Consider the following 17,130-nt stretch of genomic DNA (forward strand, 5'->3'; position numbering starts at 1 on the left):
CGGGCATTTTAATCGGACTAACAAGTCCGAGCGTATTCAAGTAAAAGACAAAAAGAATCGAAGGGGGCAACTTTCGTGAACATTCTCAGTAAAGTGCGCAACATGCACGGCGTTCTCCTCTTTTCCGAGAAACGCGTCACGAGTACACCTGGGCCGCACACTTACGTGTGCTGAAAAACGAGTCTCGAGGGACGAAAATTACACCGATCATATTTTTTAAACAAACGTCACGCGTCAGCTTCGCGCTGACGGCGCACGTAAATCACGCGGAACCGCCTTCGAGGAACGAGTGATAATTAATGCAAACGAATGAGCTGGGAGTCTCTTTCTCTCTCTCTCTCATAAAGAGCACCGTCTCCCCGAGCGTATTTGGCTTCCACGAATAATTAAGCGGCGAGAAATGAAACCGTCCAAGCGCGGCGACGGATTAAAATCCCCCCGCCGTTGATCCTGCGCGGTAGTTGCGCGGTTTAATATGCGCGGATATTCCGCGCAGGAGTGAATACATGCACGTGTGTATGCGTGTATGTGTCTGTGTGTGTGCGCGCGAGTAAAGTTACCTCGAAGGATATCTTCATCGTCACTCACCTCCTGCCGTTCTCCGCGTATCACGCAGGGACACTTTCGACCTGACCATATTAAGTGCTACAGGTGCGCGCGAAATAATCATTTGGCCGCCCTCCCCCTTCTTTCTCGCCGTTGTGACGACTCTTTCCGCGCTGCCCCTTCATTTCGTCGGCGAATAAATGAGAAAAGAGAACAGGAAGGAGGAGCACGCGCACGCATTTGGCAAAGGTCTCTCTCTCTCTCTCTCTCTCTGCAACAGTCCACCCGTTACAAAGGAATCCTTTATTATCTCGGTTCGCTTATTGCAGCCACCTTTCGAGTCCTCGGGACGGAATTTCTTTCGCGTCGAAGCGTGACGGGCGGCTCAATGGGACGCGAAAAAAGTGAAATCTTCTCTTAGGCGAGCGACTCAATTCCTCCTCCCGGGACTCTCCTTTCGATTCCATTAGCAACCGCCTATGGGACAGTCAGGCGCGTACGTTACGCGGTACTCACCATCGACGTGAAGTAAAACTTCTCGAATTCCCGCTCGTGAAGCCGCGCCGACGCCAAGCTCGTCGCCGTGTGCTGTGCGTGCTTCGACAGGATGTCCTCGCCTTTCTTGCAGAGCCACGATAATATCTGCAATTAAGAGGAAACGGTGGCTCGAACACGGTGCATCAATTGAGTCTACTTCGTCTATGACGAGACGCCTATGACAGGTAGTTAAAAATCAACAGTAGTTTCATATCGCGTGTATTATTAAAAATGGTAAATTTCCTGGCTGTAAATTGGCTGTAATTTCAACGAAAACAAAATAGTCAATAATTCTGAAAGTTTTGTACAATATTTCTATATTGGTCCTTAATATCATAGTAGTTTTTCATTAAAATTTTTAATGCGGTTTAACGGAAATTAAAAATAAGAGTTAGAAATAGTACTTAATCTCAAGGAATACGTATGAAAGTGTTATCTGTGGTTGCGAATATTTCAGCTTCCGAATGGTCAATCGTTTTCTAATAGCGCCAATAATTCGATGTGGTATTTAAATCTATATATAGCGCCAACTTTCAAAAAACGAATTTTTTAAAAACTCATTTTACGCTACGACTATCTTAGGTAAATGTTATTTGAATATATTACATTGAAAGGAAAAAGTGTCATATTCAAGTAACATTTGATCCCCAAGTGAAATAATCACTCCAATATACTCATCAGCGAATATTTACTTGAATGTGGCACACTTTTCCGTTTCAGTGCGGTAATCTCTAGTGATCATCTGTAATAATTCGGGACTGACATTATCTTTTTCGATAATCCCACTTTGGGGATGAAAAAGTGCACTTTCAAAGGTATTTAGCTCAAAAGCGGAGTACTTTGGCCGATAATACCGTCGATTTCCTGACATTACTTTCGAAGCTAAAAACGATCAAATAAAACGAGGAACGCAACGAGTCAGTCGAGTCGGCTGCCTTTCGTCGGCGGTCGTTTCGGTTTTTCAATGAGCTGTCGGGTAAGTAGCAGACGAGACCTGATGCACATGAAATGACGCTTTAAAGTGCAACCGGTTCTGAAAAGGTCGCGGAGTTTTTACGGCGCGCGAACGTAATAGTTATCTCACGCTCGCGGGAATTCGCGATTCCCTCCGAATTTGCGAGCCACCGCTTGGCCGAAGACATATTTGGCGAAACCTCCGTTTCTCTCTCTCTCTCTCTCACTCTCATTCTCGATAGGTACGGCAGCTTCGCTCGCACCGTTAACGTCGAAAGCGTTGAAAACGCCGGGGTAGAAAAATGGGGCCCTCCGTGCCGGCGGACGGACTTATCGGGTGGCCGTTAAAACGCGACTCCTTCCACGGGAGGAACACGGCCGGCTTCTGCCGACATTGTAAGAATGTCGGTATTTAGCACAGTTGGACAGTGAGTAATCGCCGCGCATCCGAATTCGCCGGATAATTAAGGCCCTCCGGCACGGCGGCGGCGGCTGTCCCTGACTTCGCAGCCACGCGGGAGAGTTATTTATGGCGGTCGCACGGTCGCGGAATTACGCGCGTTCCTGGATCTATCGCCGAGGACGTCGTCGTCGCCCCGCTTAAATATCGCCGGCGATAATCGCGAACGACAATACGTCGCGTTCGTCGCGTCTTACGCAATGCTCCCTCCCCCCGCCGACGCTCGACATTTCTCGTTGCGCAATCGCGCACCGATCTTCATTATGACGTAACCGCGCGATCGTACGACAGGAAAGATTCGCTGATAACGATCGGGCCACGTCGAATGCGCGCTCTCGCTCTCGGGATTGCCACATTTCCCGTCATGCTCCAGAACCCTCGAACAAACGATGTGGACGTATTGCTCGCGGATGGAATTATTGTCCGCGACTTGTGACGACTCAATGCTCGCTCGCCCGATGTATTAATCGTCCGTACGACGATCTAATAAGCGGGGCGCGCGCTCGCGTCATCAGATAAAAAAAGACTGTGTGTGTGTGTGTGTGTGTGCATAGCGGATATAAACGTAAGGATATTTCGCCGATGATGTTTGCGGATACGGCTGCGTGTACATGCAGGTGCGCGCACACCTACAGAAGCGTGAAAGAAGAGGTACCCGCCTTTCTGCCGGTGGACCCCTCTTCCGAGGGGCACGACTGGTGCCCGAGGAGAAATGGAAACCGCTTCGATCATAAGCAAACCGCGGCTTATTTGGGTCACTGGGCCGCGTTAGGTAGAGCCGACGATCGAATGTCGTGCATACGTTTCTTCGTACAGCACGCGGGCCCCTCGACCGTCTGTGTAAACTACTTCGCGGGATGTGACGTGGGAGCCGGGCAGCGAATTTCGCGTATCGGATCCCGCGCGCGTTCTATCTCACGCATAGATCTCGCGCCCGAGAGGCACGCACGACGCCGCGATTTCTAGGCAAATACGCGAGGAACGGACACGCGGATGCGCATCGCGCGACTTGGAATATCTACTATCTCGTGCCTCGCGCGCGGCACGTTTCATTCAGCGAGACGTTTCGCGATCGTGATCGAAAAAGAGAGGGGGGGCAAGGAGACGAGCAGGATACAAACGGATTCTTTAAGAAATTTCCCAACGAGGGGAGTATCGTGAAACGGTAGAATACAAAAGCGGGGAAACTCTCTGAATCGGAAAACTCGGTTGGTGGTCTAGAATTTCAAAGTAAAAATATCCCGCAACGTGTCCCAATAATTGATGATAATCGCTTTTCCATCCACGCGAAGTGAACGGTTTGTCGAGTAGAATAACGACGACGGGGAATTTATTGTTTCTTTTTTTCACGCGGATGCAAATACGTCAGACCGAGCATATTGACATTTTTGCAACTCCCCGGCTTCGAACGTTGAGTTATCGATCGACCGGGGAGGCAAACGTGGGAAACGAAAGTTAAATCACGCGCTAACTAATGTACACGCTCGCTCGCTCGCTCGCTCGCGCGCATCAGCTATAAAAAGATTATAATATATCATCATCGGGGGAATTACATGCATTAAAGTCGCCGGCATTTAAAACCGGGCGTACGAATATTTTATCGGCCGGCGCGACCGAAGCGTGACCCAATTTCAAATTTTTCGACACGCGCGGACGGTGGTGGAGATCGCGACCGAATAGCCGCGAAGTCTCCTTAAGAACGTCCAAATTTCGGGTTCCCGCTTTACGACACAAGCGCGACTCTAGACTTTCAGACGAGAGAATCGAATGGAATGTCCACACGCACGGCGAGAGGAAATCGCTGTTTTCTAGGCGAGTCCGCACGGTCGTCGGGACGAAGAGTCGCCTCATCAGATCGATTTGAATATCGTTTAGCGGAGCTCGGCGCTCGCGCCGCTACCACCGAAAGGATCCTCGTGAGATGCAACACGCGGGGTCCCGTACCGTCCCGTTAAGGGAGAGATACACGGAAACCTCTTCGATCATAAGCAGACCTTAGGTTATACGGGTCACTGGGCCGTGCTAAGTGAACGACGATCAAATACCGTAAACACGTGTGCGCACGTAGCGCGCGGCCGTGTGTGCGTGTGCGACGTGAGCCGCGGCGAGGTGAGTCAGGTGCGAGCGTGCAAACGAACGTTGCTCGCGCCGATCCTCCTCCTCCTCCTCCCTCGTAGCATGCAGCGGTCTCACGCGCCGCGACCTCGCGACGTGGACCGCGTGCGTTTTATCTCACCTCCACACGCGCGCGTGCAAACGCCAAAGCGTGCAAACGCGCGAGCGTGCACACGCCTAACGGGCGATAGGTATTTAGGTTCCGTCGTGGCGCGCCGCGGCTCTCTAAGCCGCTTCCGCGTGGTGCATCTTCTCACGCGCGTGGACCGCGCGCGCGATCGCTTATCGCTTATGGAAAACGCGACGTGTTCGATTCGATAGCTCGGCGTGTGTGTCGTTATGACTCCGCCGGCTACAACGTCGGCCAATTACCGGTATACCGTGTGTACGGCGTTTCGTACGGGGAATGACGCGGCGGTCCGCCTGCGAGAGCGTGTGGGAGCGGTGCTGACGCGCCACCGTCCAGATGCTGGCTCGATACGTGTTCGCGAAGGTCGAGTAAATTGATTCCCTTCGGATAACGCGGGGTGTGGGTAAGAACCTAAGTACGAAAAGGCGCATCTCGATAATGACGTCCGCTTGGCGGGAGAAGGTGCTCGAACTGCTCCAATCTGTACCATTTGGGGGGAGTGACAGGGTCAAGTTGGGGTCATGTTGACCGTACGAGTCGTTTATGTATTAGGTGTGAATCAATTCGGTGCCCTTCAGCTAAATTTCTGATAGACATTTTGACAACCGACTTTTATCACTCGTCATTATCCTCACTTGAGGCGATTATCATGAGAAATTGATAAAAAATGGTCATCTTTTTCTAATGTAAATTTTGGCATCGTTTCTTCTTTTCTTTTTTCATTGTTCTTTCTTGCTTTCTAAATTATTGAATCTTTACTTGTGTACGATGTACCAGAGGGAATCTTTCCGTAAATGAATGGATGATAATTTTAAATCCCCGATCTTTTTCCGCTCAACTTCGGTTTTCGAAGAGCTGCCTGATTTATGTTTACAGAGCACCCTACGTAACATCGCGGAATGATCAATAATAACAAAAATAATAATAAGCCGCAATGGAATTCAACTTTCGATGATTAAAATAACGCGCGCCTTCCATCGACAAATAAACCTTGATTTTTGGTAACGAGAGGATTGGCACTGAATTAATTTGCTTAATATCTGTTGCGAGAGAATCGATGTAAAAGGAATCGCGAGTGCAACGAGAGGCAGCTGCGTTCTAAAGGAAACACTTCGCGAATCCTCTTTTCCACTGTTTCTCTCACGATAAATACGTAAACGAAACGCACAGGCAACGTGACCCTCGAGTCATCTTGACCCGGTCTCCCCGACGTTAGAGTCACTCCGTACAATGACCCATGGCTTTAAACGTGGCTTCAAAATACCACCTAAGAATGCTTCAGGAATCCTTCAAAGATCGTCGTCTTTTCATGGACGAAACGAACAGAAACTCGCTCATGGATGGAAAGTCCACCGATGAAGAGCCGCGATCAATATCTCTCTCTCTCTCTCTCTCTACTCTCTCACAATTACTTAAAGGTATTCAAATCCAGATTCAATGTCAGCGGTCGATTGCTTTCTCTTTGCATATTGATAGATACGTCCGCTCGATAATACACCGTTCCCTCTTGACATCTCGAGGAAGATGCTCAAATGTATAATTACATGTCACCGAGAAATGTTGAAAGGCCTGTCGCGCGATACGACGAAGCATTTCGAAATCTCGGACGGAATGACGTGAAGTACCGAAATCCGTCAGATTTGGCGCGCTCATCGGCAAAAAAAGATATTGTTTATCGCCGGTTACTCTCGCATGCGGCTTCGTGTCCCGCTTAATTACCTGGGCGTACACGCGAAAGTAAACCGCGCGCGAGCTAATTCGATCGAAAGTATCTCGAGTTTTTGCGCCGAGGCTGCCTTTATTCGGCCGGTCACGCCGAGAGGAGCGAGACGCGCGACTCTCCGCTTCCTCTCACCTCGCGATGAAGACCTCCGACGCGGTAACGACGCACCTTCCCGAAACCTGCGTTTTACGATACCGCCTCGTTTGAGTTTCGGAACGCGAGCCTCGTTTTATCGTCCCAGATTCGCGCGACCGGCTGGCTGGCTTGTCGGCGGACGAAAGGAAAGAGGACGTCGAACCAGGAACACGATCATCGCTTAGCTCGGAGGGCTGTCGAGACCCGAATTTTTAACCGCGTTGACAGGACTATCCGCGCGCGCTTTATACTACTTTCGTGCGGGCGATCGCGAGTCGGCGCGCGTGCGACGCACCGGCCGATTTTTTGTAGATTCACCGAGATAGGAGCAAAATCGAAACCGCCGAGCGATTTCTACGGCGAGATTCTGCGCGACGTCGAGAACGAACGCGCGGAAAGTCAGCTTAATGAGTAGAGGGACAGATTCATCCGAGTTGTTCGCGTCCGACGTACGGTTAATTCGAGAATTTTCGAGATGCCCGGGACTGATTAAAAAGCGAATGGCGCAGCCGCCGCCGATTTGTCGACTCTCGGAGGGGCTCGCCGCGCGGCGATTCAAAGCGCGATTAATTGAAAGTTTCACCCTCGACGAGTAGCCGCGCAATTTATCTTCGTCCTGCGTGACGCGCGCGCATTCACGGCTGAATACGGCGCGGATATTCGACGAGATGCGCGTCGACCGTGCGGGTCTAACGAGCAAAATTAACACCTAATTTTCGTGCCGCGCGTCTGGAAACGCGCGTTACGTATATACATAATCAATTAACCCGCAAGAAGGCGGTCCGCGGCCACGGTTAACCGTTCGCGAGGTAGAACCCGGGCTCGAGTGCGCTCGAATCAAACGATAACACTGATACGTGAGATATTATCCGTTACCGCTGTGCAACGAAGAATAAGTAGCGCTAATAAGTGCACGGATCGACTGCAACGGTCCATTCAAAGTAGCTGAATCGTAGTTGATTAATTGCAGACGCGTTTCGACGCTTTCATCGCCAATCAAGGATATTACAAGTCGGAAAAGGATGCGCCGATGGAAAATTATCATTAGTTTCGGCGCCAAACATATTTAACAGCTAGTAGCGACACGTGTGTATCGTCAGTGATACTGTGGTAACCTTTTTACCGGAAAAACAGTCCTATTTTTGCGGCGAAAGGGTATGGCGCCGAACTGTAATTTCTTCTCAGTACGGTAAATTCGACGATAGAGGGGAAATACTGAAAAAACTGACATAGGTATGGTAAACTGATGTATCTATGTTTCTCGACTGTAAAGTACTGAACTCTATCGGACAGAGCATGAACTTCGTCTAACGTGTACAGTAGTTACAATTGAAGCGGCGCTTTCTGCTTACAAACGCGCTCGGTTATGTTACTAGCATCGTTTGATTATTCGTTGTATTATCTTTTTGCCGGACTGCCTTCTTGTGAAAATTAAAGTAATAAAGCAGCGTTAAGTAATTTGTTTGATAATGGTATTTTATAAATATATAAAATAAAGTAATTTCACTATATTTATTTTATTTTCTCATCATTTCTCATAGGTATCACAGATATGTCGATTTTGGGATCTAGTTTCTAGAAACGTCAACTCTCATACGCTTAAAAAAAAAAATTATTTGCAAGGAAATATATAATAACGTTCATAAAACTATCGTGTGTTTTACTAGAGAAATGTTGCTGGTTTGCATGCGCGCGCATAAATTTTAATTCCATACTTTCGACGAAGGGCTTCGGAATGCAAAAACGAAAAACAGTACGTCGGTATTGGTGCTTCTCCTCTTAACGAACAGGCGTCGTGATCCGGGCAAAACGTTTCCCCCGAGGTTCGTCCGCGGGAGAAGCCGAGCCGCGAACTTCATAACGCCGTGGCGTCCCGCGGAGTTAGAAAGGATCGATTGTCAATGGGAAACAGCGGAGAGGAGCGAAGCGCCGATCCGTCGAGAGGGACCGCCGTGTGAGTTTCGACGCGCGATTTATTCGGCCGGCCATTTTTTCGCGCTTTGACGTTGATACCATCTCTCTCTATAGGACAAAGGGTTTGTTTCTCCGATCCGTGCGCCGCAAGACTGGCCCACGATTAATGGCCCGACGCGGCCGATCGCCCACGCGAGGATCCGCGATTCGCTATCGCCCAGAGTTAGTCCGATTTCCGTTTCGCGCGCGCGCGCGCGCGATGTTATATTCCGCCAATTGAACCGTAACGCGCGCAAAATGCGCGCGGACGATTGTGCTGGTACGATGGACTTTACGTTTGACTGACGTGGTAATTTAGATATCACGCCATCGTACTGGGAGAAGAGAAAGAGAGAGAGTGAGTATATAACAGTATATGCATTTTATATTGTCAACAATATAACGACGTTCAACAATATAATGACGTTCCATCGCGAGTTCTACGAGGTGCTACTTTTTGTGAAACAGCGAAAGAATGATCGATAATGAGATCACATTCTCCGAGAAGAAAAATTCCGCGTAACTCGATCGGCGCGCTTGATGAGGGAGGCGTCTTCCGGAGAAGACCCTCCCGAGAAGATCATGATCATTCCATCTTGGAAACAGCACGGATATTGAGAACGAAGCCCGGGATGCGCCTCGTTACCACCCCGTTACGCTCACAACGTCGGCCCATTTCAGAGGCGTCGAGCCGCATTTTGAGCGCGCAACTCGACAATTTCACGGCAATAGTCGCCCGCGTCCGATCAAGCGTGTATCAATGAAACACGACCGCGGTCGGTCATTTTCCCGCGACCAGCGTCATATTCCGACGTCGGACGTCGAGGGAGCCGGGAAGGAGATCGAATCGCTCTCTCATCTGCATCCCGACGGCACACCCGACGGCGCGCGCTGTCAAGTCGAACGCCAAGCCGACGGAGCGCTATCGGTCAATAAGGAGACACCGTGAGGTGAGATTTATCGGCGAAGCCTCGATCGTGAGTAAAATCGAAGATAGCGCGTGTGAGCGCGCGCTAACGCCAACGAGCGGCGGACTTTTGTCCGGCCGAAGATTGATTCGCCCGGGACTTAATTCTAAGCGCGTCGCGGGCGTAATATCAGCCTCAGCGGAAGATCACGCGTGATTGATAGTGCGCGTTCCGCGCGCTGGTCATTGGTCATCGGAGACAAATTGGAATACTTGATATTCATGAGCCATTCGCGGTTTTTTCCAATCGTGAAAAAGCTCGCACGCAGCGCAACGCAGCCGGCGTGGGATTACCGCGCGACTCGAAGGGACTCGTCTCGGCTTTAAAAGTGGGGACCGAAATTCGACCGGACGACGATCGGCAATTGGAAATATCGATGGTAGGACCCACGGTGTATGTGTGTGTGTGTGTGCCATGCGCGCAATCAACGTCCCAATGAATAATCGCACCGCCAAAGGCTGCTCTTACCGCGGTCTCTCATCCTCCACCTCGTCGCACAAGCAGGAAAGATGAGACTGCAAACGAGATCCGGCTCGATCGTTCGGGAAGCATAGGACAGTGGGAAGAAACCACTTTACCGGCTATGAAGATCGGGAATAAAGAGGAGCGATCGAGCGACGGCTCTCGAAGCGTCGTAATTCGCTTCGTCGAACTCCGAGAAATTAATCCTTCAAACACCACGCGGCGCGGCGACGCTCGAGACGGCGGGAATGTAACGAGATCGAAAGGTTCGCGCATACGTTACACGGGAAAAAAACCATTACACACTAACCGTGTTGGTGTTAAGTTTTTATTCCTCCTCGCCGAGTTTTCACCTTGTCCCCCATTCAGTTGCAGGAAGTGTAATTTTCTTTTTCTCGTGTATGAGAGTATTTTTAATCCTCAGGCGAAATATATTAATTCCCGTGTGAAATCTCCGTTGTCACGTAGGTGAGAGCCGCTTTTATCGCACAGGTGAGAACAACGTAGGCGAAGCACTCTCGACGTGCGCATAAATATGTTTTACCCAGGTACGCCGGCCGGCGTTAATTTGTCGGTACAACTATAATCCCGTAATTTGCATCGGCATTGACGAAAGCGGACATTATGACGTCAATCGGCGGCAAGTTACAGTTACGGCGTTAAGCGACGGCTTATGCGCGCGAGAAAAGGACGTTTTTTGTCGTAATCGTTAACGCGCTTAGGAAGTGAAAAGAGCAACGGGTAGTTAAAGCTTCCCCGATAGCCACCGCGGTACAATCTTGCGTAACGCGCAAGCGTTCGGATCGCGAACTATATAATGTAGTAGTCCGTTAAAAAGGCCGACACCGTATATCGTCTCTCAATTTATGAGCTTATTTAGAATAGCGCTCGTTAAATGTAGCCGGAATGTGTGTGTACCGCGTACCGCCTTCGCAGTGTGCCGTCACGTAACGTCCCCGATTAAATTTGCAGAATGCGGAACGCGCGTAAGAAGCGTAATAATTTTAAGTGCGCCCAAAGGTTTTACCGCTACCGAAATTATACAGTAAAATTGCGACAGTCGCCGGAATTCCGGAGATACCTTGCGCGATGTTTGTGCAAACGACATTCCCGACGGTCCCGATCCGACCGAAACCCTATTTTAACCTCGGAGACATGGAAAACTGTTGACATATTTAAACGTTCGTTTAATGAATAACAGAATGACGACAATCGAAAAATTGCACAAAATTCGTATGACCTAGTATGAACAGCTGATATAGGCATGCAAGCTTAAGTCGACTGCACTGTATTTTCCAAACTTTTGGGAAACAATCAATCAGAAAAAAAATTATAAATTTTTACATCTTCGCCCTTGATTAAACCTTTTGTCCCATCTTGAGTTAAGATGGATTTAAAGATGTTTCAGGCCCCCTTTCTCTCTCGTTCAATTGAATGAAGTACTGAGGTTTTAAATATACTGAATTTGACATTAAGAAATATCTTTTCTGTTTCCGCACATATCTACAAGGTGACTCATTTAAAACAGGTATAAAAGGAAACAATGTTTTATTTTTGAAGATTTTTACACGATTACCACAGATCTGAATTCAGTGTGTCAAGATCTCTTAAAATATACAAGCCGTACTTAAGAATCAATCATGGTTTATGGTCCCGACCACGAATTTGAGTGTCTCGTTCCGCTGTGGCGCAAACAAGCCGTAGATTTCTCTCGCGAGAGCGTCGACGTCGAACAATTAAATCCACTCGTCCCCGTAAACTCGATTTATACATATCCGCGTCGTAAATCGTCGGGGTCTAGATGATATCCCGCGCCGGTGAGGAATGCTGTTCCACAAAATTACCGTAATACCGACCGAATCGGCCGGTTCGATCTGGGCCTTAATGAATCGACTGTAAATTAGCCTATAATTAATCGATCGGTGCGGTCGCGCGACCGATCGCGCGCGGCTTCGATACCCCGGCCTTAAATAGCCCGGCAAGTTGAACGAGTGAAATGGATGAGAGCGAATTCATCGCCGGATGTGGCCTCAGTGAGAACGTAGGGCGCGCAGGGCCGGCTTGTATGTGGAACAGACGGGCGTCGTTTCGATGCAGGCGTTCTCCGAATGCGTCGCGACGACAGTTATCAATATCGTCACCGGATCTCGTTGCAGGTGCGTCGCGCTGATTGCTCCGCGCCGGATCGCGAGAGCTAAACGGCGGAACAAGAACGAGCCCCGGCGGAGAAGCGCGCGCTCAGGCCGACGCGACGCACGAAGAAACGCACGTAGTAATGAGGATACAATTTACTCCTAATAAGAAGATACGCATCATATTTTACGAGCGGAATTCTCGCTTCCGCGCCATGTATGGCATCCCCTCCCATAAACCCGTTGTGCGTACAGCCCTGGTCATTAAAAGGCGCGAATGTCTTAACGAGAGGACCCATAAGGACGACACAATCCTTGGGCTCTCGATATCCTCCGCTGACCATATAACGAAGTCCCTCCCTCCCCCCGTTCTCTCGCATAGCGAGCGGTCCCCGCGACAAGACGGCGGTATGTTTCCGTCAACCGTTACGCGTATCCCCTAAAATATGTAACTTTTCGCCGGAGGTAACCAGATTCTAATTAAGGGACGCGAAGTGAGAAGGGGCCGAGTGTATTTCAGTAAATTCTACGGAAGCGTTAAGCAAGCGACTTTACAATCTTCCTGTGGCGGTCGATGTTATACGGGCGCCGGCTTGAAATCGCCTTGCGTGCCTTCCTCACTCCTTCCTCCCCTCCCCCCCTCCCTCTTAGAGTCTGCTCGCGCGTGTGTTTGCTGTTCGCGGGCAAAGGTGTCAGAGTGAAAAAGAGGCCTGTGCGCGCACCGCCGGTTTACATATCTCAGCCGCATTAAAACTCGGCGGCTATGAAAGTATGAAAAGCTCGTTGCCTTTCTCGCGAGCGTCCTTGTGCCCCCGCGTAAATTGCATAATTACGCGGCCGATGGAACCTCCGGCGCTCGTTCGAAGGCCAATTTCGGAACGGAGAGATCCGGGAAACGGAAAGACACGGCGGGCGAAGTCGGGTGACTCANAAGACACGGCGGGCGAAGTCGGGTGACTCACTCCGAGCCTCGGCCGTAGATAGAAGAGAACTCGGGCTTCCTACCATTAATCGCGCCATTAAACTTCCGGTATCGGCGAATCCATCGGATCACCCCCCCGCGTTCTAATGGCATCTCCCGGGTCTACTCCACTACCGAGTTCACCATTTCCCGATCCGTCGGACGGAGGGCGATTCAAACGAGGGGACTGCGTTCGGTAAAGTAGACGCCAACTGATTACGCAGCTACGAAGAAAGGGATTGGCGCGGTCCCCGGTGTAATGTACACGGAGGGAAAGGAGCCGGGAGAGAGAGAGCCGAGATTATAGTTATTACTGTAATAAAGATACATGGTTTGTTTGTACTCCGATCTCCGGGAGGAGAGGAAGGGCGGCCTCCGCGCGCTCTCTCGCCGCCCGGTGAGGTTCGTTACGATTTATTTGCCCGCGAGCCGAGGAAGTCGTGTGTACCGTCGAGCGGCGCGACGTTAAAATCACGCGAACCACCATCGGACCGTTCGATCGGTCTTTCCTACGAATAATTCGCCAATCCCGCGTGGAAAATGTCTAAGGATCTAATTGGCGTCCGATTTATCCTAAAATAATCGTGGACTCTAGTCGGAAAATTCACGTTCCGGTTAGAAACGTGTCGCTTCAAACCGTATTGTATTCTAGCAGGGAAATCTATTCTTTGAAATAACTTCGAGCATTCTAATCAGAATTGATGCTGTATCCGGGAAAATCTGGGAAAATTCGTCTACACATGCCGGAGCCTCTGATAGAACCGTCCGAGCGCAGAACGGTCCGATATAATAGACGCGTCTATCTCCGTGCCTTCGAAGGAGAGAACTCAATACGGCCGATGCGAGAGTGATACAGCGCGTTTCACGCGTCTATTCGCCGAAAGCGTTTCGCCGAGAGGATTAAGCTCTTAAAGAGGAATTGAATTCACGATATAAGTTCGAGCGTACCTATCGTGAGGCAGTCGCACGTTGTTGTACACGGGAGCGCGCGCTTACTCGCTCCCTCAGTGGCTCCCGCTCGGGCGCTGAGAGAGTTTTGTTGAAAATCTAATTTACAACCAGAGATTGCGATCGCGCAGATTACGGGTTATGGATTACAGATTACAGGTTACGGAGGCTCGTTACGACGGCCTGCCGGTTGTTCGCAGGTTCTAATTTGCGGCGCAAAAAAGACACCAGTGCCATCTACGACTCGATAGAGACTGAATCTTATCTGCACTCGTCGTCGTCGTCTGTTAATCGATAGCATTCGATCTGCTTATCGGCATCGGCATGCTCACGCGGTCGTACGTCCCGACGACGTTTCCTCGGCCGAGTCCTCCCGTGGGAACGCACGACTCGTCGACAATAAAACGCACTGTCAGCCTCGCGGACGGTGCCGAAAGCGGGATGCCGTTCGGGGTCACCGGACGGTTTCAACGCGGCGATAAAAGGTCGTCGACGATCCCGAAAACGAGATGCTCTCTTTCTCCCTGCGTTCGCGCGTCAATATCGCGATCCGAAGCGCGATAACTATCAGCATGCTCTCTTTCACTGCGCCGAGCGCGAAGATTCTCACCGGCACAAAAGGTGAGCGTTCGTCTCGCCGGCCTCACCGCTGGTGACGGCTACTCGCAAATTTATCACGAATGTCTCACGATACCGAGCAAGCCGAGGCAGGAAAGCCCCTTTTACGAAGATAGATCTCGGAACCTCCGCTCTCTGCGACACGATCTCGTCGACTTTCTTATTTTGAACTAATGAGCGCGAAAACAATATTGTAGCGGTGATAATTTCATGCGTCACGAGAAATGCTGCGTAATTGAGACAATTTTACGTACCACAAGGTACCCAAGTTTCTCACATCAAATACCAAAGCAAATTTACAATAAATAATAAATAATATTAAGGTTTCGGTGAAATTTAAATCTGCTAGAAACGTTTGTCCCTTACTTGAGAACGCTTTAGTTGTCGAGTTGACGCGATAACGGGAAATTCAAAGAACTTATATCCCCGCTTCGATTTTCTTCATCGATCACTTTCTGAAATATTGCCGCGTACTTCTCGCACTCGCTTCATATTTATCATATTTCAAAACGATCGATCATGCGAGCGCACGGGTGTCTCGGCGAATAAACTGTCTCTCCGACATTCTCTCTCTCTTTCTCTCTAAGGACATCCTATATAATCTAGGCGATATTAAAGCTCGACTCCACCCTAATGCACGCCATCAAGCCTCCTCGTCGTCCTCTCTTCGTCCGGCTGTTATTTACGAGGGGGCGGGTTGAAGAAGCAATTTCAAGGAACACGAAGCGAAGCGGGAGACCTTATCACGTGTGGCACACGGCGGGTTCTCTCGATAAGATAAGGAACACCCGTAACAGGACCACTTATGTGACGGCTCTTTAAGTCTACTCAGCGTTGCTACACGACGAGCGTGAAAACTAATTACACGTGTACACACGCTTACACCACGCTCCGCGACACCACGCGGTTTCACGGTGCTCGCTTTTCCTGTTTACAAAACAACGCTCGGCAAGAACGGGGAGCATTGTTCCAGCCGGCGGATATCGTCGCCCCCCCCCCCTTCAATCGCTGTAACCTACACCTACCTTCCGAATACGAATATCGTGCGACGCCCCTCGTTCACACGAGACGGCGAAATCAGTGCTGCAAGATGCCGATTTACAATTCCCGAGAACGAACGGCCGGACCGTTGTGAACGTAAATTAATCGCTGATCGGAGTGATTCATACCAGCATATTACCGTCACTTCTAATTACGCGTAACTTTGCCGCGCTTCTCGGAAAGTGGATCGCGTTTCCCGCCCGGAAATCCAACAGTGATTTCGCCCGGGATAAAATTGCGAGGGCATAAATGATGAGATTACATCGGTGCAATTTTCAGCCACATCGTCGCCTCTGGACGTGACAAATCACAAGTTTCTCCAGAGGATATCCGCGTCAGGGCCCGGGTCGATTCAACGGATCGGACCACTTTCGCTTATCCGCGCGGCGTGGGAAGCAGGGTGGCGAATGCCGGAAGATCTCGCGCGACAGCCGGTGATTTCCCGCGGAACTAAACCACGGGAGATCCGCGCGGGAGACATTAACGCTGGGATAAGCGGGAGGGAGCACGCGCGTGTCGCTTCGGCGCCGTGAATTATCGCCGCCGCTGCGGCGGCGGGCGACGACCGGACCCCCCCGTGCAATATAATTCGCCGTGCGCATAATATATTGCGAAAATCAAACACGCCTGACAGGCGGTTGGCTAGACAAAAGACGCCATTGGCGAGGCGTAAATCACCGAAGGAGCCGAGGAGGCTCGTCGGGGCGCGAGAGGGGGAGTCGTGCTATTCTCCTCGGGTCGCGGCATCACCTTCTCGTCGCCTATATCTCTCTTTCTTTATTGCACTCGGCGAACCCTCTCCCCTTTCCCTCCGCTCTGTCCGAAGTGGTCGAGGAGGATTTTTCAGCGAGACCACACACCACGTGGACGGTCTCAGCGACGCGACGGCGACGAGCGGCCGCTCCACCCGGAAAGTCACTCTCGGGGGCCGGAGGACGTTCCCCGCAGACCGGTCGAAAACCGAACGCGCTCGAGTACCTGTCGCGCGCCGCTCTCGGAGAGTGGCGCGATCGGTATCTCCCGTGGCAGGGATCCTCGATGCTCGTAACACTTTTTTCTCCGAACGCTCGTCGCTTGCAACACACAGCCCGAGGGGTTGGTGGCCGCGTCGATAAAGGATCGGCCCGTAAGTCTCGGTCCCGATCGCACGTCGAGAAAAGAGATATCTTCGTTTAATGATAGCTGGATCTTCCCCCGGATAAGCGAAGGACGAGATAAGTAACGGGCGAGCGCGGGCGCTGTAAATTGTGGGTCATCGAACGTGAAACGCCCCAGAAAGCAACGCCGCGATACTTTCGCCATGACCAATTCATGAATGGAACGAGCACGGGCTAATAGACGACGCGCGGATGCCGGATGTCAATGGATGTCCCCCCGCGGGTGGACCCTGGAGTTTTCGGCGAGTCAAATCGCGGCGGAACGATCGTAATTCAGCGAACGTTGCTGT

At 50.6% G+C, this 17,130-nt stretch overlaps 1 protein-coding gene across 1 annotated transcript in view; it reads right to left on the reverse strand.

Annotated features, from left to right (window-relative positions):
• Positions 1 to 1,062: 1,062 nt before the first annotated feature.
• The window catches only part of LOC106748826, a gene marked incomplete at both ends in the record, with an annotated part of 103,502 nt that continues 87,434 nt past the window's right edge, over positions 1,063 to 17,130 (reverse strand). The window contains one exon of the mRNA XM_014627705.1: positions 1,063 to 1,188. Within this exon, the coding sequence (XP_014483191.1) occupies positions 1,063 to 1,188 (126 nt within the window). The remainder of the gene's footprint in view (positions 1,189 to 17,130) is intronic.

Source organism: Dinoponera quadriceps, unplaced genomic scaffold (genome assembly GCF_001313825.1).
Source record: "Dinoponera quadriceps isolate SergipeBrazil2010 unplaced genomic scaffold, ASM131382v1 scaffold3238, whole genome shotgun sequence".
Taxonomy (NCBI): Eukaryota; Metazoa; Arthropoda; class Insecta; order Hymenoptera; family Formicidae; genus Dinoponera; species Dinoponera quadriceps.